Below are 25,180 nucleotides of genomic sequence, written 5' to 3' on the forward strand. Positions count from 1 at the left end.
TTCTGTGAACACAACTTTTCAAATGGTAAATGTAAAATGAATTTTCAAACCATGACTGTTGTAAAACCTGATTTTTTATCTTTATCAATGAAATACATGCACTTCTTTTAATAATAGAAATCAAAATTTGCATGTGAATTCGCGATGAAAATACATGTGTATGCAAACTGAACCCAACAACCTCTCCTGCCAACCTTGTCCTACCAAAGGAGGGGACATGTTCAATGCATAAAGCTGTGTCAAGAGATTGGGACCCAGTGCAAGGAGATAACAAAGGTCTGGTCGTTACACACAATCTACCATATCACACTAAGTTTATATCAGATTTAACAGTATCACAGACTCTCTGTAACCCTATCTTTTTTAAATTCAGAAGTAATTCTTTATAAAAGCTCAGAGACCTAGTTCCCTTATTTTAAAATTCCAGTCCTTGAGAACACTATAATGTCACTATTAAGTACAACAACAACAACAACAAAACATCTCCCCCCCCCCCTTAATTTTAAAATCTGGGCATTATCAAATTGGTTCTTTTCAAAGTAGCTTTGAGGTGCAAAAAATGTTTTACCTCACGGCTTTTAAGTATGTCCTGAGTTTAAAGGTTAACCCAACTGATTTACAAATGAAAAGAATACAACAGCAAGGAAGTTATGACCTTTTTTTTTTATCCTCTTCACTTTTTAAAATTGATTTTTTTCAATAAATTCAAATGATTTATCAAATTTTATGTAATTATATTAAATCTATTACATGTTGTATCACAAAATGTATTTTCTGGTCAAATTTTTAGATTTGATTGTGTCTTTTACATCTGAATGATTGTTTTTTAAGTCAAAGTATTCTAAAACAAAGAAAAAAAATTCAACAAAGGATGAAAATACACAGCTATTCTTATCTTACTTTCTCCTAAACAACAACAACCCCCCCCCCCCCCCCCCCCCCCCGAAAAAACCCCACCCCTCAAATAATTTGAATTTGCAAAGCTTTGGCAATACATGTGTACTAATATAGGTATACTTCATTTACATTGTTTTACCCTGATTTAGAAACTTCCAAATATGATATAAAATTTTTTATATGGGACATACAAATTATGTACAATCACTAAATAATACCGATGATACTCTGAGCTCATCATGGAATACAAGCATTGGGTTTTATCTAAGGGAGGTAACAGTGTCAACAACAAGAAATCTATGAGCCTAATCTAGCACTACAACATCATCATGTGCAGTCATCAAAAAATGAATGAAGATATCACAGTGGAAAAAGGTAAATGCTTTGAGAACATAAATGAGAAATCTAAAAAAAATATTTTATATTAAATTTAAAGATTTGTTATGCTCCTCCAAGCATTTAATTGTTTGGTAATAAGTTAAGTTTCTGACAACAAGAAAAACAGAAAATATATCTATAAACTGAAAATTTTAGTAGCTGCATTTTAAGTTTGGGTCTGGGAACTACTTTAAAGTTTTTCTAAAAAAAAAACAACTTTTGATTCAAAATATTAAAATAAGTCAACAAAATCATCATATTATAAACTTTTTCAACACTTCAAAAGTAATACTAATCACTTTTTGATAAAAAACTGAAAAAATCATCCATAAGATAATAACTTGGTAATAAACATGTAAATGAGATTGAAAAAAGATTTGATATGTGACAACAAAGAATAAAAATAGAAATCTGCTTTGGACAATAAATAACACGAAGGTTGTGATTTCTGACAGTACTTTGTAATAAATAAAAAAAACAATCCCTCAATAAATCCAAGGGTCACACTGATACATCAAATGTACATGGTGCCATGACTGCCTCGATCCCCAATATCAAGGTCAAACTCATCCTGGAGGTGAATCTGACTGAGCGATGCGGATGCCATGGCGATATCTGGCATGGTGTCACTTAAGGCACTGTCACTACATGGACTCAAGTCAGTCTGAAAAGCAAGTTAGCAGAGTTATTCCTCTTCTTTCAAGGCATCAGGTATTTAAAGTTCAAAACCCTCAAGTTTGTATTTTGGTCTCGTATATTACAATAATACATTATTACTTGAAAACAAGATGTGGAGTATATACAACTAAACAACCCCTCAAGTTAGTTTCTAAAATAACAACATTACATGACATAAGAGTACTAGTTAATATTTATATACAGATGCCCTCAAGGTTGTATTTTAGTTTCTAAAAATACAACATCACTTAAAATGAGGGCACTAATAAATATAAATAGTCATAAACACATAAACAGAGAGACTTGACATACCTCTCTAGATGCTCCCTGAGACAATCGCGTGGGTGGCACACACTGGACAGGTTTGGTGGGGCTTCCCACAGGATTTCTTTTGCTCAAGGGAGGGCTCTGCTTTCTCTTCCTCGGTGAAATCAAATACTTTTTCAAAGAATGGGTTTTTGTTGGTAAAGCTGGGGGAGGGGGGTCCGGAGGGTAGTAGGAGTTTGTGTTCTGAAGCACCTCAACCGTCGAGTCGGGCAGACCAAACTCCCGCACGGTCCTCAGTCGGAGCTGGTGGTGGACAGAGCGGCGGTCACTCAGCGGCAGAGTCAGGGCTTTCTGGGCAGTGTTACTACTCTGTAGTTCTCTCTCTCGATATAGCATTCTGTGAAGTGTGGCATTATCAGGCACTGTATGGTGAGACAAAACATAGAGTGAATTAAGCACATTATACCATATTTCTAAAATAATAATATTGAATTGTTTGGGAATGTTTGTGATCTTGGTATTTTTTACAATGCTACAAAAAAAAACTTCACTATTTAAAATCATTTTTGACAGTAAAATGTACGTGGAATCATTAAAATTTGTGGGGCCCATTTTAATGGATTGCTTAAATTTTACAGGTTAGTGGGGACGTAATTTTGTGTATTCTTTTATACCTATAAAAGTAAATATGACCTTATAACCCCAATTTATTAATTGGTGGAGAACACTAATGCGTGGATAAGAGGTACCATGAATTGCACGAAAATTGTGCCACCACAAAATTTAATAATTCCACATTATAACATTAAATTTCTTTTTTAAGGGTTTCTGCCTACCAATCTCCATTCTGGGAAGAAAACCTCGTGGCCAGAGGTTTTTGTTAATTATGATGTACCTGGTATGGTCCCTGCTATAATGTCCACAGTGTTACAACTTGGAGGGTTGACATAACTGCTGGGGTAGTGGCTGCTCTCTACCATGTACAGGGTGTCTGGGATGGCAGACATCTGGATGGTCCGGACACGCCCACACTCCAGCTCCTGACCCTGAGAGAGCCTCTCTTCCAGAACAGTCTGATATAGAAACAATATATCAGTCAAACCAAGATAGAAATTCTGATATCAAAGCAATTATCAGTGAAACCAAGATAGAAAATTTACTTAAAATCAATCAATCTAACCGGATTCTAGTCAGTTTTGAATCTAAATTCATGCAGTACCATAGGACAATCAGAAATTCACATTTATCGTTAGACAAATTAATGCTATGGTTCATAAATAATCTATAGCACTAATTTTTGTGGATTTTGAAATCACATAAATTTTTGGACAATAACTCTTCCAATACGAATTGTTTTTATGTTTCTTACTCTGACATTTAACAAGAATCTCCACAAAAATTGGTGCTTTATCAGTCATGATGATGATAAGACCACAGTATATGAATAAAATTGTCACTGTCTTTGATAAAGATTACATGTACAATCAACATTTCCTACCTTAGCATCCTCATAATAAGGGCCAAAGAGTCTGGGTCTGACAAACAAGCCATTGTTTTTGCCGCGTATCCAAGACGATGATTGCACCACAAACCCCTCATCCCCAATCATGTGACTGGGTGGTCGACTAATCAGGCCTCGTTTTATTGCACTATTAAGAACGTCACTGTTGTACGGTATGATATGATCAGTCCTAATTAAGGGTAACAGATCAGCCAGAATGTCTTTTAACTCCTCGTCATTGAGATCACGTTTTTTGACTCCCTTCTTACTGATACTGTGTGCTGTATGACTTAGTAAGTTGGGCTCTACAAAACACAAGAGAATTGAGCAATTAAGAAAGTTATTTTAAATTTACAAAATACAAAACCATGAAGGAATTTGAATGAAGTTTTCTTTTATGGTAACCATGCATCATATCACTATGATTTGATTCAAAACAGAGTGATTACTTTAAAGGTCTTTCATTAAGAACAAGAGGCCCATGGGCCACATCGCTCACCTGAGGAACAATAGGTATGATAAAATCAGCTTAATGGAGTCATAATACAAACTATCTGGACAATGTACAATAATACATGTAGATCCTGTATAAATAAAATCCATTTTCCCCTAGATATTCTTATGTTTATAATCATCAGTCCCTTTTCTAACAGGATGCTTTTATAGTCATATCATATGTTGAGTATTGCAGTTTTCAAAAAGATCCTTAACAATAGTTTATATATGGGATATAAACGTACATCAACCTCTGAACCTTCTCGTGAGGCCATAGAATTGTCCTGGGGCCAAAGTCTTAACAATTATAAAGAATCATCTGGCTGATAAGTTTCTGAGAAGATTTTTAAAGATTTACCCTATATATTCCTTTGTAAAACTTTGACCCCCCATTGTGACCCCACCCTACCCTGGGGATCATGATTTTCACAACTTTGAATCTACACTACCTGAGGATGCTTTCACTCAAGTTTCAGTTTTCCTGACTGATTAGTTTCTGAGAAGAATTTTTTAAAAGATTTACTCTATATAATCATATATTAAACGTCGACCCCCCCATTGTGGCCCTAACCTACCCCCAGGGTTATGATTTTCACAAATGTGAATCTACACTACCTGAGGATGCATCCACACAAGTTTCAGCTTTCCTGGCTAATTAGTTTCTAAGAAGAATTTTTTAAAAGATTTACTCTATATAATCATATATTAAACGTCGACCCCCCATTGTGGCCCGACCCTACCCCCAGGGGTCATTATTTTCACAACTTTGAATCTACACTACCTGAGGATGCTTCCACACAAGTTTCAGCTTTGCCGGCTAATAAGTTTCTGAGAAGAAGATTTTTAAAGATTTACTCTATATTCCTTTGTTAAACTTCGATCCCCCATTGTGGCCCCACCCTACCCCCGGGGGTCATGATTTTCACAACTTTGAATTAACACAACCTGAGGATGCATCCACACAAGTGTCAGCTTTCCTGGCCGATTAGTTTCTGAGAAGATGATTTTTAAAGATGTACTTTATATATTCATATGTTAAACTTCGATCTCCGATTGTGGCCCCACCCTACCCCCGGGGGTCATGATTTTCACAAATTTGAATCTACATTAACTGATGATGCTTTCACACAAGTTTTAGCTTTCCTGGCTGATTAGTTTCTGAGAAGAAGATTTTTAAAGATTTACTCTATATAATTATTCATTTGTTAATCTTCGACCCCCCCCCCCCATTGTGGCCCCACCCCCAGGTGAGCTAAAAAGGTTAAGTTTACAATACAATAAGTTGTTAAAGTTGGTTTCTGGAAGAACAGACTTTGAAAATTTTCTTAATAAATATTGACAATTTTTTTACTTTTCTAATCTTTAGTTTTTAAGATCTGTGTACAAACATATAGAATTGTGAGCAAATCTCTGTATCTTGCTTATAATTCGAAGCTTAACACTCAAATATGGTTAGTAAATAGAAATTGTAAACAATTAAACACAAGAAACATGCACTACATGTATAACAAATAAAGAACACAATTTATTTTTTCGAAATGAATCATATATATACATGTATATACCTACATATTTCCGTCAGCGATATCAAACTCTATTTAAACTGAATAAACTCGAGAAAATGCCGAGCTTCTCAACAAAACCTATTGCATTAATCTACCATTACGCAAAAGATAATGCCGAATTACCGATAGAATGAATTGTATTTCAGTACTTTTTTTATACATCAGATTTTGTTTAATTTGCGCAGGTAAACAGTTAACTGTTTGATTTACCGAAGTCTCTGTTTGATTTGATACGTAAAAATCACGAAATACAGACGATAGTTTCCAGGTTACAAAGCATAAATAATGAAAACGAAACGAAAATCAGAAGAAGCTAACACCAACGTCATATGTGAAAACTGTCAACGCATTGAAATTTTTAGCCTCAATTTACTTCACAAAATCGGCACCAATATATTTTGCATGTTTCAAAAATTTCCCTTCATACGCGAACTGTTGCACAACAAGCAAATTCATCATAGTCAGATCGACCCTTTTTCGTATAATGTCATGGCTGCTTTAAACAAAGAACCTCGTTTTAGAAGTATGGAATACGAGTCTTGGTAAAATGGGTATGCAAACCCGGGCCGTGGCAAAATAAAAGCCGGGGCAGATCGGCAATCGTCAATTCCAAATACGCATTATTTTGCAGCAATATTTACAGCGAATACAAATATACTAGTCCATCAAATATCCTGAAATTTTAATGAGATTGGCAGATTAATAACTGCCAATCTTTTGTTTTGCCCTGGCCAAGTCTTGCCTACCCATTTTACCGGATGCCGAACGCGAAGCTGAAACACGCCTTTCCTTTATTATTATTTTCGTAATAACTCAGATTTGAAACAGAATTAGCACTTAATTTTTGCAATTTATATTTTCCTTCCCATAAGGATAATTTATGCCAAACTACGTTGAATTTGCCTCGGTAGTTCTTGAGAAGAAGATTTTTAAAAATGCACCCCCCTTTTTCTACAGTTTCAAGGTTTTCTCCGCTTTGAATCAAGATTGGACTTTTATTTCTGCAATTTATATTCCCCCTCCCATAAGGATGCTTTGTGCTAAATTTGATTGAAATTGGATTAGCGGTTTTAGAGAAGAAGTTCAAAATGTAAAAAGTTTACAGACGGACGGTCGGACGGACGGACAGACGGACAGACGGACGACGGACAAAATGTGATCAGAATAGCTCACTTGAGCTTTCAGCTCAGGTGAGCTAAAAAAATTATCATTGATATAAAATGAAAGAGAAGTTTTAGGGTTCTAATGTTGCACATATAATGATGACATGTTAAGGGAAATTTTCATATTCCAAATCTACCACCAGGTAGTTCACAAATGAATGATTGTAAAACAACTTTTTTATTTACACACAAGCAAAATTTGCAAGGTTCACGAGAACTTTCTAGTCGGTAATATTTCTTGAAAAATTCTCATAACATTTCTACATTTGTTATAGATAATCTGCAAAGGCCCAGTTGCAGATACGTTCTAAGCTAGTAAAATGGGGAATAAAGAAGATGTGAATACAAGTTGGAATACAATATGCTGCTAGGTATCAATGTATAATAGAAGTTTGATAAGTTTATGTTCCAAAGTGATTGAATCCTGTGGTTTGTGCAGGATTACCTCTTTCCTCGAGTCTTTTCACTAGCTGAGTCTCTCCCCATTTGATAATGGCAGATAAAATGTCCAACTCTCCAGCCTAAAACATTGTCATAAACAAAAGGTTTCAATTTTATATAATCACAATTACATCGGGATAAATTTAATGATACTTTTTTTTTTATTGTAACATTATATGCTGAATATGAGTTGTATGTCTGATATCTCATGATGATGAGCTGAATATTTAATATTTCTGATACATAATGCAGTGTATACAAGCAGAGAACAAAATCCTCACAAATATTATTTCCTTATAATGTTGCTATGCAATAATATAATCTGATGCTAGTTATTAAAAACACAAGAGGAACAATTCACATGGACTGGAGTTTCCAACCAATCAATAAACCTTCACAAATTCATGGAAATACCCCCCACATTAGAGATTTAATGACAGTGATAATGAGCAGTTTCCATCTTGTAACTGCTTAATAATAAGAGTTGCTATAAGGTTACAGAGCCAATAGGGATCCTTGTAATAAAAAGAGGTGATTATACCTCTCAGTCAGCCACCTCTACATTGCATGCCAAGGAAAAGAAAAGATCTTGGCAAGGGAAAGAGAGAAGCCATTTACAAACAGATTTCTTCTCCAACTTGCAACAATAAAACAGAGCAGCATCACAAACAGTGTGAACTATTGCACTGCAATGTATTTCCTGTTCATCAGCTCATGAACAAGAAATCAAATTCATTCTATTTAATGACAGCCTCATTAAATATAGCCCCAAAAAGGATTTTAGAAAAATGCATAAAAAATCACCATCCACTTACATGTAAATATAATTTTTAATCAAAGGATTTACAATAAATAGAAAGACTGCACCAAATTTTTATTGAGTGTTGTGCTCTATTAGTACTTATAATTCAAAGTATTTATTAATATAAATGCATGTACTCCATAGGTTCTCATTCATATTTTGATAGCTCATTACAATATGACTCTGAAAAACAACTGTGCATTTGGCCTGTCCTGTCCTAAATTTCACTTTGCAAAAATTTTTGCTCATTTCATTTAACTCTCATTTTATGCATGTCATGCACTGACACCTATTTCTGAGTGATATTACATTTTACAACAAAATAACAATTAAAACTTTCATCAAATCAATTTATTTTACTACACTTTTATTCACATTCATCATCTAAACACTTTCAAACAGTGTGTGACTTTTACAAAACTACCACAAAGCTTTAGGCAAGAGTACAAAATAGTGTCCTTTTTCCCAATTTTATACACCAGTATATGTTTTCATTTTAGATTTACTACATTCACCCAAATCTTCATATGGAATCTTTACATAGATATTATCTGAAATAGTGTTGCATATATTGGACTGGAGTTATGAACTTTAAAATTGGGTCAATTTATTAGAGTAAAAACATATTAAACCAGTAAATCTAAGGCCCTACATGTAGTATATGTGTAAGTAACACAAGAAAAATATAAGCCTATATCTTTTCATTACATTCATATGAAGACAGAATGCTCCTTACCTGAAGGAAGTCCGAGGACAGTGCCTCCTTGAGGTACTCCCTGGACAGCTCCATGAGGACTGAGGAGTGAAGGATCTGTAGGAACTCCTCCCGGATGAAGTGGAGGGCCTGGTTATGGACCCATTGTGAGCCGTGGGGCTCAGAGCTCCAGGACAGGATACTGACCAAGTTATCCAGGGACAGTCCTTCTGCTATGATGTCTTCACAACCTACATAGAAGTGATTATATGTTAAATATGCTGGTCATGAAATGTTTAAATGTAGAGTAATGTAACACTATAGGATGTGATCCCAGAGTACAAGTAAGCGGCCCTTTTTACCCAGGGACAGACCCTCTGCTATGTTGTCCTCACAACATACAGAGATTTGTATTTATAAGGCAATGAATACACTGATCTTGTAATGTTTAAAGGTAAAGGATACATGTATATAAACACCAAATTTAGCAAAGTTACATACAGAATGGCTGTCATTGTTTTCATTACCCATCTGCTGGTTCTATTCAGTTGAATTTCACAAACATGTGCTCAATAGACTTTTTAGGACATCTGTTAACTAACTAATGTATAACAGTATCAAACCTTTTCTGAAAACAAATTTTCTAAATACTGAAATAAAGTATAGACTGCAAGACAGATGGGTGTAGGTAATTTGAGCAGACAATGTATTTCTACCCATGCAAATCTCTCAAAATTTAGTATGTAAAATTTACGTTAAATTTAGACTGGACCATCATAATACTATTTACAAACGTCCTTCAGCGAAGCATACATGTGCAATAAACTCAATCACTAAACATTTTAACTAGACCATTCCAACTTTTATAAAATTATAAAACTTTAAAATTCAAGCTACTAACCTTGAGATAAAACAGGGAAGTCCAAGAACTGCCCTATTTGGTAGACTTCCATAGCCTCTTCTATAAGGGTCATGTGTCCCCGTCCAGCCACAATGGCCTGTGCCTCACTCAGGCTACACATGCTTGCACTACCCCGTAATATTAACGACAAGTCCACTGTGTCTTGATATATAGTGTTTAGTAATACTCTGGCATAACGCCGTGGGATTATAGTCTCATCTAGCACTATTTTTGATTGTGTATGAAAACCTTGATCCTCCCCCGATCGTGCCCTGCGGATCAGAAGATTTTTGAAAAATGGGGACCTTGCTGCCAAAATAGCTTTATGGCACCTCAGTTCATGTAGCACAGATTTACATGGAGCATCATTTTCCGCCGAGGAATCCGTGCAATTTCCATCACAAGTGAACACTAATACTGCATCACTGTAATTTCCAGAGTCCAGTAACACCCGAAGGTCATGCTCCAGGGGATTCGGAACACCAAATTCATCTGCGAGCTTGGATAAAGTCTCTTGATGATCGGGACGAAGGTCGTGAGAACTTATTTCATCTGTATAGAGATATCGCAGCAACATTGCAAATAATGCAACATCTACACCAATTGTTCTCAATTTAACAGGGATCTGACAACCAATTCCTGGGTATCGATTTAACAAATCCCTAAAATAGGGACTTCTAACTGATAATATAGCACGATGAGCCGGGAAACAAGCTCCCTTATACACTAAATTTATGTCTGTACAACATTTGGAATCAAACAACACAGCTAAATCCTGCTTCAAAGTATTTGCTGGTGGTCGAGCAATATTGGCAGCCACAGCCAACTCTTTAAGCGAGACCAACACTTCGTATTCCTGAATGAGTGACTTGAGTTCCCGAATTGACCATGTAGAAATCATTTCCCGTAAAGCCTTTCCATAGTCCATTGACCGGCTATGTCTCCTGGATCGGATGAGTCTCTTTCTCAATGTTGTTAATTTGGATGCCTTTTTCTTCTTCTCCCGGGCGCTCAAGTCTGAGTCAGACAAGTTGTAGGCGTGCGTCTGTCTGTTGAAGGCAGGAATTCTGCCCCCTGGGGGAGACCCCTCGGGGAATGAGGAGTTTGTCCCCATTTCTATTGGTAGCTCTCACAAAGATGGGGAACTCTTTTGTGTCATTCTACACATTTTTTCTTCTAATCTAGTCCTCTGAAAATGTATAAAGAAATAATTAACAATCCATGAAATTGAAACATACCATTATTTGTCTATTTGATATCAATCAACAATCCTATTTTTATAGAGTAAAAAGAAACTTGACACAACCGAAATGTTTCTCCATGTCTATATATTAGATCCTGATGGAAAGCAATCCCCGAGTCTCACACACTAACACAACGCCCACTCAATGAGAGAAACACATTAACGACAGTATTTAAACTTTTTAATGTGGAATTCTTGTACATTGAGAAATACTTTGACATTTACACACAGAACTAAATAAGGATTCATTGATTGAATTGAATGAGGATGTGAATTGTACACAGTGCATGTTCAGTATTACTCCACAATGTACCACAATCAAGCCTGTCATCAAATGCTGTATGCAAAATTGATCACAACACATCAATCATTTCTTTGTGGATAAAAATGCTATGACAATGCAGGAAATTTATGCAAAATGCAAATCTCTTTCCTTGAGAGCAAAATCGAGCATGAGAAAAACTGGAAACGAGATATTAGACATTGATACGACAAGCTGTGCTGTTTCAGATACCAGGGTATCCCAATAAAAGGTCAGACCAGGTAGCCTGTCTAAGAAGTGAATGCGGAGCATATCTAATGCCTTGCGACTTCAACATGTCTACATGCAAGTATCAAAAAGATAACATCATTTCTGTAAGGAGAACATTAAATTTTGTATATGAATCTTTTCAGGTAGGGTAAACCTCTCTCATCAGATCACATGCTTAAATCAAGTCAGGAGTTGGACTGCAGACACTTTTGATACAATCTGTTCTCATTAACATGACCAGTATTCAATAAATAAACAGGATTTAAGGAAAAAAGATAAAAACACATGCAAAATCATATAAATAAACTTAGATAACAGAATTCAAATGCTAAACCAGTCGAGGCTTATGGCTCAATAGGAAGTATCTGTAACATATGGTCTGCATTTGGGGGATTTATACAGAGTACATGAGGTTAATACATCTATAGAGATAAGTATTTTAAAGGTCTGCTCTAACTTGACTGAGTCAATGTTCGAAGCATAGAGGGTCAGTGCTAGAAGCTGTGTAAGTATGTGTATAATGCTAAATCAATATATGTAGAACATATGAAGATTCTGTAGCATATGTATGCCTAGTAAAGAAAACTCTTCTTCAAATTTCTGGAATGAAAGTGCCAATCACATGCAATTCATTACAGATGAACATCCACATGCATTAATTACCTATATATATGTACTCATTGTTCCAAAAAACGAGAAAGCCTGTCAGAGATTAGCATTATGACAATTCAATAATCAATAACCAGTCAGTTACCTTGTACCACCTCCATATATAATTAAAAAGAGATTGACAATTCAAAGAATTATCCAATTGTCCTGTGCCACTCTTTTCTCTCTCTCTCTCTCTCTCTCTCTCTCTCTCTCTCTCTCTCTCTCTCTCTCTCTCTCTCCTTATAACCTTCTACTATATGTCCAGAGATCTAAATCTAAATATATTAACTCAATATGTCAAAAACATGAGCACCTACTGGTCGCCACTAAAAGCACCTGTTTGTTTTAAACATCACTATTCCTGGACGGAAACAATAAACTCCAAGCTGTCACAAGCTCAGAACTTAATCCCCAGACAAAACATTGAATTAATATCTCCACTATAATCCAATAATACTTACAACATTACACAAGCAATCATTTCTACAGTGTACGTAACAGCTCAGACTAGTTTTATCTCATCTTTAGACTGAAGAAATTTTCTAATTTACATACGAGAACTTTTTATTAAACTTGGGATATATGAGACAGGAACTTTATAATAATGGCCCACAGGAAGGGAAGGTCTGGGAAATGCCTCTTAATTAAATCATATCAAACGATTCTATTACATCGGGGTTCAACAATGCATGAATTTAAGTTTGCACTTGTTGAATTGTTCTTTTAAGTGCCCGCACCATCTTTTTACACTCAAAAAAATTCTGACATTTAAGAAACCTGCTTCCCTTCAGTAATTTCTGCACCAGAAAATTACCCAAGAAACATGTATTTTTTCATTTTCTTTCTCAATTACCCTTAAAAATTAGGTTTATACTTAAAATAAAATTCTAAATAATTCAATCGAAATTTGTAATTGTTGAATGTATGAGAGCTTACCATATTATAATGATCTGAATCGCCACTCAGTGTAAAATCCCACTGTATCTACTGAAGTTCACCAAAGATAATACAATACACTACAGTTAAAATCTCCCTGTATCCGATATCACAAATGTTTCACTTTACATTGCCTGTCTTCAACATTTCACCTTCACATATGAATTAAAAGGTATAAATACAAAACATTAAGTGTACTGAAATTCAATGTCTCTACATAAACTGTAAAGGTTTAGAAACATGTGATATCAAATTCATAACTTGGCCTCATTTCAAAGGCTTTTATTTCACCAAGTATGGAGCCAGCACATTGATACTCAAATCCTTTTCATGAGCAACAAAGTGAGAAAAATATGTCTGCATATGAAGGCTGTTTACTTACCAGTGTAAATAATAAGAAATTCATGTCATTTAAAATGTCAGACAATGCATTACTACAAATCTATAACAAATGTTTATATGCAGAAGCGTTGTTGAATTTATAATCTCTGTCTCAAAAGAAGTTAAACTCTCAGAACATTTAAACACTGGGATGTACATATATATACTACAACATTCAATGATTTTGTAAATATGAACCTTGATTTTGTGTTGGTGAATTGAATAGGGGAACATAAAAGACATAATGAAATATTTCATTTGAATGAAAACCTACGTCAAAATTCTCAAGGGTCTTATCTCATGTAAAAACTTTGCACTCACACAGTTATTCTGAATAAAAACTGTTGAAAAAGAGAGATGTCAAAAATAACGGTGGGTACATGTATAATAGCCGAGTAATTGATTCTTGTTTGTTGCATCATTATAAATTGGAGGTTTGATAACTTATGACGAGGAATAGTCTGAATATAGAATACCAGTATGCCATTGCCTAAAAAAAAGCAAATAACCAGGGTATTTTATAAAATCAAATATTTTATTTACTTTTATCTTATTAGTTGACTTATTTATCTACAGTTACTATCTTATACAGCATTTCAATTAAATTTTGCTTTTTTCCTATAATATGTTATAGCAATACAGATTTTGCTGGTATTTTAAATTTAATGACAAACTATTTCTAACCAGTACTTGGGTATCTAACATGATCTGAACTACTGCAAAATGAACATAAAGTCTTTTCTTTCTTCACATTCACACAACACAAAAGCATCACTGACTTGAGAAGAACAGAACTTGCATTTTAAGCTTCTAAATGCAAGGTTTCAACAGATGGTTACAGGGTTAGAAAATGATTTCCAGTTCTAAGATATTTCAGAGATTTGTGCACTAACTGTCAAAATCTGAGGAAGTAAAAATGCTGTAAGGCAAAATTTTTTAGATTTTCCGAATTTTTCAATAGACACCTAAAGCATTCCTTTTCCTACTTTAGAAGGTTGATAAAGAAGTGAAGACAAGGAAGTTCCTTGTATCACAAAAAAATCTTGCTTATTGAAAGATTTAATAAAATGTCTGCACATGCGTTTATAAATTCAACTGATCATCACATCAAGCTAATTCAAAGCTATGACGTTTTAAAAATTTGATTGTGTTCATTAACCAATACATAAATATATACTTAGTTTGATAACCGGTAGTAATGTATTAGTAATGTATGAATCAATAGCTCATTTATTTTCAATGAATCACATCCAAAAACTACTACTGTAACATGTACTAGAAAAAAAAAAGATTTAATAAAAATTAACATTTTAAGAGAAACCTTAGATTCATACAATTCAAAAATTACTCAGAATATTAATAATCCTCTCCTTCATCTTTAGATAGAAAAGAACTTTATTTACCACCCATTTCCTGCCAGGTCAAACATTAATTTTCAACAAACAATTTACATTTAGGAAATGAAAGGAGTGATTTTTAACGCCACCCAATCTGATCAACAATCATCTAATTATAAATAAATTCAAAGTTCTGATGCAAATAAACATGTCTTTTTATATACATATACATGTTCCAGCTGACGACACATAATGACGCAAATTGGTACATTATTGTGTAACAATATGATTAGACTTGAACATGTTGAAGCTTATTTTAGTATACTGATCACAAAAAACCTATAATATGAATAAAACGAACTCTACACAGCAGGAGAAGAGTCCGTCTAACTAATGAAATTATTAAAAATCTAAGATAAGATATTTCATTTATTATTTTTATTAATCATTTAATATACAACCTCAGGTTCATTTAATTTTGATTTTTGAATGAGTGTATGAATGAAAGTGGTATGAAAGAGTGATTATAATATTTAAAAAAGAAGTTGACATCAGTTTAATAGTAATTATGTATGTTTGAATTTGAAAAATGCAAATAAAAAAAAAAAAAAAAAATCTAAGATAAGTCATATTATCTGAATATCATTGTTAGGTTTATTAGAGAAAAATTAAACAATGTTTACAAACTTTAACCTTGTTAAACTTAATTCGAAAAAATATGGTTGAATGAAACATCACAGCAACGACTACAAAAAGGAGTTTGCATCATAAATGAATTTACCGGTACTGATTGGATCTCAGTAAAAATAAACTGGAATGTCAAATCTAATAATTATTTTTTTCACAGATTCTGTCACATCAGATACTTGCCATTACAAGTAACATACCCAGATACCAACAACTCACTACACACATAATCTCCGTAGAAATTCAGCTTGGTTGGTATTTGGACTGATTGATGCCTTCATCAACTCTCAGGACAGTCCTTCATAATTCAACTCTGAATTTCTGACCCAACTTCAGGTGCTAGTTAACATTAATAAAATATTCCTTCATCTCACCCACTTTAATTGAGCAGCTTGAACATATATTCAATAAATCGTAATCATTTAATTTGTATTTCTCACCATTAGATATGGTTATTCCAGCAATTTATCTTGCTGATGTGTTTGCTTCAACTTTAAACTCCATTTTTTTTTATTTTACCTTTTAAAACAAAAGAACTCCAGAAGAGTAATTTGAAAGCCTTATATCAACTTGCAACTTTCAACTTCTCTGCAAGCTTCCAGAGAATGATGAGCCAAAATTGAAACAAAATCAAAATAAATATACTGAGGTCTGTCCCAAGATATTTATGCCTAACATATAATGATATATTTATAAATACCCCAGGGTTCAAACGATGTTCATTCAATAGTACGAAAAAATCCCAAGATTTTCCTTTTGAAACACCTTCTCTAGCTTGTTCGGTTTGAACACACCATTAAAATCAAAAAGTCTATGGGAAATGTGCATTGCAAATGAGATGAAAGTACCCAGATGATAACGATGAAAAATTGTGCAAGGTATTATGAGTGACTTCCATTGGGAAAAAAAATGTCAACATTTCCCACTGTAAATCTCAATAACAAATCTGTTTTCGTTCTTGGGGTTTTTTTTGGGATTGTGAAAAACAAAATTGTGTAAATGAAGATATCTTGGATATTTTCCCTTTCATCGATTTCAATTCTTTCACAGGTACATGCATTTTTATTAAAAATAGTCAAATGTGCTTCATAAATATCTTGGGACAGACTATAGCTATTCAAAATGTAGTAGAATTCCTACACAAGGATAAAAAAAGAAGCAGATTTACTATAGATAATTATTTAGAAGGATGTTCAATGTTAATGTTGGATGTTAACCACACCATAATTTATATAGGAATGTCCTGAGAATCAATGAAGGCATCATTCCAAATACATTTATCAAGCCAATCCAAATCTCGATTAAGATAACCTAAACATATTACTCAGAAAAAAGACTCATAACACCAGAATTTTCTGCGAATTGGGAGACTATATATGAATTGGATATGATATTGACTTATTTGTATTGTCATAACATAAATATTTACTGTATCCACTCTAGCATGAGACACTGTTGTGACGGGTTACTGTCGTATCGCCCCAAAGCCAAAGCGCCCCATGCACTAGCGCCCCAAATTTTTTTTGGAGCGCCCCAATTACGTTTCACGAGCGCCCCAAATGTATTCACGAGCGCCCCAAAGTAAAATTATCATTATACCTTACGTCTTGGAAAATTTGCACGAGCGCCCCAAATTGGATTTTCCAATATTGTACTAAAATCGGGATCGTTTTCACGAGCGCACCAAAATGATTATCCTGATTACCCGGTATGTCTTTCTGCATAGAATCTTGTTGGATTATTTTTTTACGAACGTGCCCTGAAGTTGCATATGATTTGTAAGAAAACTATCTTATGATTAGGAAATCATTTCCACGAGCGCCCCAAAATAACTTATAACTTTGCTCTCAAATCAGCATTCTATGTTGCTATAAAGTTAATATTTGACTACATGTGTAATAAATATTTGAAACCTGATTTTGCTTTAAAATGTATGTTAGAGAATCTCACTTTTACGTTAATTAAATAAGCATCATTTACACGAACGCCCCCCCCCCCCCCCCCCCCCCAAATGAGATTATTCTATTTTGAACTAAAATCAACGTTGGTGTGTGAGTCCCCAAGTTTGGATTAATTTCACGAGCGCCCCAAAATGGTTTTGTTTATTATTCGCGCGCACCAATTCTGTTGAATTGTACAAAGTATTTTTATTTTTGAAGGAAATTTTTAATAATGTCAGATATAATCCAACACAATTGTTCCTCTACTCTCAAATTTTACGCGCAAACCTCTAAATATGTTTTTTAAGCTTACATTTACAGTCAATCATTATTTATAAGAAGAAAAAAAAAACAATGCGTAATATGTGTATTATATATGTTATAATTGTATCTGCAGTGATATATAGGGCCAATGGGACGGGTGTGTCATTATTTATTTTGTATTACATATACCGTATGTGTTAAAACATTAGCTTCCGAAGACAACTGACGATGATGTAATAGAAGGGGAAATTCGGAAACATTAAAAGGTGTATAGGGAGGGGGTATCCTGTCACAGTATCAGGAGAAAACGTACCCAGACACGCGGGAGACGTTGGCTTCGTCGCGTACACCTTTGATTAGATGTGTGTACACCATGTACTAGTAATCACTGTGTGTATTGTATGTATACGTACATTGATTGTGTTCGGTATTTTGTAGAAACTATAAATATTAAATGAACTAAAACACACCAAAAGGAAACGTGATATTTATAAAGGAAGCAATAAACAGACCTGTTTACAAATATTGGCATATATTCTTTAAATTAATTATTATTAAACAAGAAAATCTAATTACATGGAAAATTATGATCTAAGTTTGTTCTTATGATTCGAATTTCGTAATAAGTATCCAGTTAAAAGGTATGCATAGTTGTAGGTTCTTCAAATTGTCCTTATTTGTAAATTCTTTAATTTGGCGTAAACACCAAGAAACATTTATATAAAGATTCTGTTTATATCTGTATATATGAACATTTGTTAACTTAAAATATTACGACCCCCCCCCCCCCCCATTTCTGAATGTTTTATCTTTAGTCGATAGAATATGAACGATTAAATGCATATATATTTGCATACCTCTTTCCGAGATTCTTAAAAAAAATTAACTAAAGAAACCTCACCGAACAGGGGAATATGTTTAGGTAAACTCAGGTATATTAAAGATCCGAACATTATTGATTCTGTTGTTAAATTGGTTGCAAAAGTTTCCTAAAATTACATATTAATATGACCGTGCTAAATAAAATTGAAATAAATTAAAAAAAATTATAAATTAAATAAATAAATTAATGTTTTGTTAAGTAGAGAGAGAAAATAAACGAGAATATTCACTTACCTCTTTCTTGCAATCGTACAAATGTCAACGAAGGAATAACACCCAACACCCTGGATTGACAATATGTGACGTAATGGGGGGGGGGGGGCGTTGGAAGGTCAATTGGGTAGATATTGTCATATTGTTTGATTGATATTGTTTGATGAATATCAATTTCAGTGCTCATGATTTGATCTTTGTATAAAAAACAGTTTACGGAAATATTTGTCATCGCTTTATATCAGCATTTTTATTTTTGTATAGCAAAACTTATTCTGGGACGCTCCGAAATTAAAATAAAAAAAAAACATTAATAGCTTATGACTCGAAAACTACATTTTGAAATATAATAATAGACAAGCGAAACTTAAACAAAAAAAAAAACACCAAAAAAATAAAACAACAAGCAAGAATAGCAATTTGTGTAGCACTTGGAAAAAAAGTCATTTTACATTCATAATATTACGAAACTTATTTTGGGGCGCACGTAAAAAAACAACAACAAAAAACAACGACATGATTTACCATTCGGAGCATTTGGAAATTTTGCTCATAACATTCCAATTATTACTTTGGGGCGCTCGTACGTGAAAAAATTTAATCATGAAAAAAAACAACATTTGGGGCGCTCGTGACATACACTTGGGGCGCTCGTGAATTGTACTTGGGGCGCACCAAGAAAAATTTGGGGCGCTCGTGCATGGGGCGCTTTGGCTTTGGGGCGAAGTGACCAGCACCCGTTGTGACTGTTGATCATTCCCCTAATACAAAATACTTAATCAGTAGTAATGGACCAAGATAACCACATTCACCGACTATTCACGATTTCAAAATCTAATACTCTGATATAGAATCAACATTCATTGATATTTCTTTGATAACTTAAATTACGAAAACTTTGAACACTTTCATTTATAAATAGTGGAATCTTCAAATTTGGTTTGTAGATCAAGACAATTTCTTATTGGAATTAAAATAAGATCAAGATTAATTGTATTACTATCACAGCAAACATATCTTTATCTGTTCAAATATAAAATCAGAATATACAAAAATGAATACTCACACCTGTATGAGTAAAATTTCGTTCTCATGACCCTAACCACATAACTCACAACTTTGACATTTTCGAGTAGCTATCCCGCAGAAAATTGTAATATAAGAAAACAATAAAAAATAAATATACTTTTTATTATTTGTCTTTAGTTTGAAAATTGCGTATAAAACAAAACAACTAATTCAAAATTTAGTGGAAATATATAGAAAAGTAATTTTAGATCAAGAATATAATTTTCTGATCTGATACAATATCAGCCACTTTCATCGTGATCATAGAAGAATTTCTTATTTGTATCGTATTTTAATGAAGTGAATTTGATTATACTTAAATATGTAAAACTGTATACGGTCAATTAGTCATAAAACAATGTAAAATAGTAACACACATATAATAAAGCAAAATAGTTTTCCGTATATGTCAGGATTATTTTATTCGTGTTTAGTTCGGCAAAATTTTCACTTCCTGACAAGGGACCTAACAAACTTATCCTTGAAAGACACCACACAAGGGTGAACCGTAAATTTAAAAGCAAAATGTTTGGTGCACTTAGAGGTTCTGCGTGGAGAACGCAATCTGTTGTTAAAAATTCAGTGAGCCGACAGATTACAAGAAACTTTGGCGATGATGTTCAAGTCGGCAGACCGATCAATGCGTGGGGACCTCAAGCTATGTGGGTATGTACAGTACCGCTAGAATTTCCTCAACGAATGAATCTGACGTTTTCCTAGCTTGTTTAAAGATTTTGATATTTTACATATCAAGAACGTATTTTGGACTACGAATTTTTTGTCTGCTTTGAACTTTTAGATATGGCCAGAAATTAGTCCTGACTTTTACCCCATTTCATTTGTAACCAGTAACAAGGCACTGTTTTCTGGTGACAAAAGTAACATAACCTATGACAAAACTGTTTATTTTCTTTCTGCTTGATGGTTTAATTTCATCAAGTAACAATGGTTACAACTATATTCTATTGGTGACAAAAGGTTACAGAGGTGACGAGCCTTTTTTCCGTTTAGCTGATCGGGGTTCTTATTTTATTTGGTTACAATGGTTACAATGGTTACAGCTATATTCTATTGGTGACAAAAGGTAACAGAGGTGACAAGCCTTTTTCTGTTTAGCAGGGTTTTTTATTTTATTTGGTTACAATGGTTACAATGGTTACAGCTATAATCCATTGGTGACAAAAGGTAACAGAGGTGACAATCCTTTTTTCTCTTTAACAGAGGGTCTTATTTTATTTTGTTACAATGGTTACAGCTATATTCTATTGGTGACATAGGGTAACAGTGGTGACAGTCATTTTCATGATTTACAGGGGGTCTTTTTAAATTGGTTACATTGGTAACATTGGTTACAATGGTTACCCTAACCCTAACCCTAATCCTAACCCTAAACTTACCCTAACCCCTAACCTTAAACTAACCCTAACCCCTAACCCTAATCCTAACTCTAACCCAAACCTAACTCTATTTTGTAACCGATGTTACCAGTAACCACTGTAACCTGTCACAAGTCAGGACTAATTTCTAGCCATATATGTAGATGGTAACCAATGTTACTGGTTACAAATAGAAAGGGGTGAAAGTCAGGACTAATTTTTAGCCATATATGTGAACTCTTAACTAGTCAAAAAGAGTAGCGTCAGGCAGGGGTTTTGTCTTCTTGTTACCTCACCTGAGCTGAAAGCTCAAGTGTGCTATTCTGATCACACTTTGTCCGTCGTCCGTCAGTCTGTCCGTCTGTCTGTAAACTTTTTACATATTGAACTTCTTCTCTAAAACTGCTTGGCCAATTTCAAATACATTTGGCACAAATCCTTATGGGAAGGCAAATATAATTTATAAATAGCAGAAATGAAAGACCGATCTTTATTCAAAGCGGAGAAAACCTTGAAACTGTAGAAAAAGGGGGGTGCATTTTTAAAACTCTTCTACTCAAGAACTACTTAGTCAAATTCAACGTAATTTAGCATAAATCATCCTTATGGGAAGGGAAATATAAATTGCAAAAATTAAGGGCTAATTCTGTTTCAAATTTGAGTAATTTATGAAAATAATAATAAGACAGAGATAATGGGGGTAAATAAGTTTAACTTCGGGCTCGATATTTCATAGATTGAAAACCAGTTTAGAGGACCAGTCTTATGTTAGAGGCAGCCATCTTGAAGTTGAACGAAGATGAATTTAATTTGGTTGTCGTGCAACAGTTTACGTGCAAAGGGAATATTTGAAACATCCAAAATATATTTGTGCCATTTATGTGAAGTAAATTGAGGTTAAATATTTCAATGCGTTGATATTTTCATTTGTGACGGTGGTTTTAGCTTGTTTTAATTTCCGTTTAACATGTTAAGTTTCTTTTTATTTTAACTTAAGAGGAACCATTATTTTTATTTTAGAATTTAAAATTTTAACGTTTAACGTTAGACTGGTAAATAAGACAGCTGATTGTTTACATGTACCTGCGCAAAATTTGATGCACTAACAACATATGATAAAATACTATTCATTATGTTGGTACATGTAATTCGGTACGATCTCTACGTAATGGTTGATTATTGCAACATGTTTTATTAAGATGCTCAGCAATTTCAATCTAAACGGAGATTATTCTCGCTGCTAGAAATAGATAAGTATATATATGATGAAAAATAAATTGAGTTTTTTCTTTGTTTAAATGCATTTTTTCTTGTTTTAATTGTTTACAAATTTCCATGAACTTACCTGAGAGTCAAGCTTCGAGTTATAAAGCTGAGGTCATGCTTTAGTTCGTTTATATTTTAAATGCAGCTATGCTAAATAGGAAATACCAAGTTTAAAATTCTTAAGTTGAATGTAATAAACTGATGTGAACAAAAACATGACTCAAACCGAGCTATGTATCTTGCTTATAATTCTACGATTGATGCTGAAATTTTGGTTGATCAATAAAAATGTCTTGCTAAAAGGATGATATGCTGTAACTACTTTCTGGTGCCCTTTCTTCAATGAATTATGATGAATTGCATAAAATTTACACAAATTTTTTAACAGTTTCCATAGTCCTGATGTTATTATTATGAGGATAAAAGCAGTATTGGTGTGCCTAAAAAATTATTGCAACAGAAAATCATCTTTGTTTGTGGACATTTGTTGTTTTTTAATAAAGATGATAATAATTCATTTGGTACAATAGAGCGACATGCCTGCCAATACATTAATTTGAATTATAGGTCTTTAACATAAGTGACAACATTTTTCATTTAAGTTTATTCTTCAATCAAGTGAGTAAGGATATGAAACGTCATACGAAATGAATTCATGCCTGGTAAATGACAATCGTTTATAATGGTCATGGAGAAAGCCAATGAAATTTTTCAATGTTTTTAATTTGAGGAATTGAGCGCATTCATTCTGGTGCCTTGAGGTACACTTTTCTTCTTTTACATATAAGATTTTTTAAAATAAACTACAATAACTAGTAGTAAATATTAAGTAATGGACGGAGAAAATGTACTTTTATGGCATGCTCTCATGTACTTCAATTATTTAATAAAGTGATAGGAGGGCTAAATTAAAGGGATCTGGAAGTTAACTGTGAACACCAACTGAAAATTTAGCTATTTATATTGCATATAATCTTATTTTTGGTAAAATTGGTATTCCATTAAGGTAAATATGTCAAAGATTAGGTATATGCAAAAATAAATGTAAAATATAAAGCCATTGTTACTCAGGTGAGCGATGTGGCCCCGTGGGCCTCTTGTTAATTGTGCAATTAAACCTGACAAGCAAGAGGGAGCTAGAGGGGGCATTTCAATGAGAAACCTTTGGATTTTTTCATAATATTGAATGAAATTGTGTCGGGGATTGAGCCTTTTTATATGGAGGAGGGTGACAAACATGGTCATTTAGTAAACATGTATTTTTTAGGTCACTTGAGACTATGGGAAACCTATTGCCTTAGGTCATGTGTTGTCCATTAACAATTTTACATTTTTTAATTTTCCTGTTCATTGTATGTTTGTAGCAATAAACTGTATGCATGATGTGTGCATTTAAATGAAACTGTGAATGTTATAAAAGATTAACCATTAAAGACCTGCAGGTCTCTTTCAAACAGAAGTTGAAAATTTTTGGCCCCTGAAGCTAGGGTATAAATAAATAATCAGAGAATCCTCTTACTCCCCCCCCCCTTTTTTAATGAATTGAGACCAAAATGAAGAATTAAAATACAAACATAGCACTCCCTGAGGTCCATCCAAGAGCTTTGGTACTCAGGTGACCCTCATTGGCTCAAGGCCTGTGGGCCTCTTGTTTAATTATTGCATTAAGGTCAAATTTTCATTTCTTGTGAAATGATTATTTGCATAGAGATCTCAGTTATTGCAGTCAATATAGCACTACTTTACTGTGTAGTGTTCTTAAACATTATTTAGAATACTTGATCTCAAAATGTCAACTCTGACATTTATGTGTACCGGGGTATATGCTGTATATTAAGCGAAAACAATCAATAATAATTTCAACCATCAGCATAATCAGTACTAAAATCATTAAATTATCATCTGGTACAAACTAATGACCACTGCTAAATACTTGCTTCTGGTTAAGTATAGACATGGGTGTATATATATAGCTGCTACTTTTAGCATTACCTCTTTTCATTATGGCATATACTCTGGTTTAACCCTGTTACATCAAATTATTATTAAATATAAGGGGTTTGCCCTAAAACAAAGTCTTGCCATTGAGTTTCAATGACATGTAGGTAACAGTGTTCTGTTTTCCTTTTCAGAAAAAAGGACTTGTCTTTGCACCATTTCTTTTTATTATCTGGTACCCATCCTGGTATGTGACCAAAAACCTGAGGAAACACAAATTAGCTAAAGAAGCAGGAGACTCCTAAAGAAACAGCCTCTGCACAATTTCAAAGACACTAGTTTATACTGGAAAACATTTCTACAACAAGATCAGTGGAAAAAACATCTGTGACTGATTAAAAATGTGGTGTACATTATTCATAGATTAAAATAAATTTGTCAAAACTTGTTTATCTGTTGGTTCTCTCAGTACCTTCATCTTTTGATGCAGTTCAACCATGACCACTTACCTGGTAACCAATACCATGACTGCAGAAGATCTGAATTCTGCAAAGATGAATACATGTAGAATATTTCCTGCATGGTGTATGAATCTATTATCCAAGGAATGAGTTCAATAGCTAGTGTATATTTGTCAGTTATTTTTATCACCATTTTGGTCCAAAAAGCAGTCTGTTTATAAAA

General features: G+C 33.7%; 1 protein-coding gene and 1 long non-coding RNA gene across 3 annotated transcripts; one reads left to right on the forward strand and one right to left on the reverse strand.

Annotated features, from left to right (window-relative positions):
- Window positions 1–1,480: 1,480 nt before the first annotated feature.
- On the reverse strand, window positions 1,481–19,979 carry LOC128175857 (BTB/POZ domain-containing protein 7-like). Of its 2 annotated transcripts, none has more exons than XM_052841714.1 (8): window positions 19,917–19,979; window positions 9,783–10,971; window positions 8,924–9,132; window positions 7,390–7,465; window positions 3,719–4,026; window positions 3,116–3,293; window positions 2,266–2,642; window positions 1,481–1,939 (listed from the first exon to the last, which is right to left on the reverse strand). In XM_052841714.1, exons 2-8 carry the CDS (start codon window positions 10,894–10,896, stop codon window positions 1,790–1,792), a joined length of 2,412 nt encoding a protein of 803 aa, XP_052697674.1. In that variant the 5' UTR covers window positions 10,897–10,971; window positions 19,917–19,979; the 3' UTR covers window positions 1,481–1,789. The 2 variants fall into 2 exon arrangements, with proteins under 2 accessions (XP_052697674.1, XP_052697672.1); XM_052841712.1 differs by lacking the exon at window positions 19,917–19,979 and adding an exon at window positions 13,145–14,960.
- Window positions 19,980–20,257: 278 nt separating this feature from the next.
- On the forward strand, window positions 20,258–24,944 carry LOC128175013 (uncharacterized). The gene is made up of 2 exons (XR_008242625.1): window positions 20,258–20,582; window positions 24,691–24,944. It is a non-coding gene; the product is annotated as an uncharacterized LOC128175013 (long non-coding RNA).
- Window positions 24,945–25,180: the final 236 nt, after the last annotated feature.

Source organism: Crassostrea angulata, chromosome 3, assembly GCF_025612915.1.
Source record: "Crassostrea angulata isolate pt1a10 chromosome 3, ASM2561291v2, whole genome shotgun sequence".
NCBI lineage: Eukaryota > Metazoa > Mollusca > Bivalvia > Ostreida > Ostreidae > Magallana > Magallana angulata.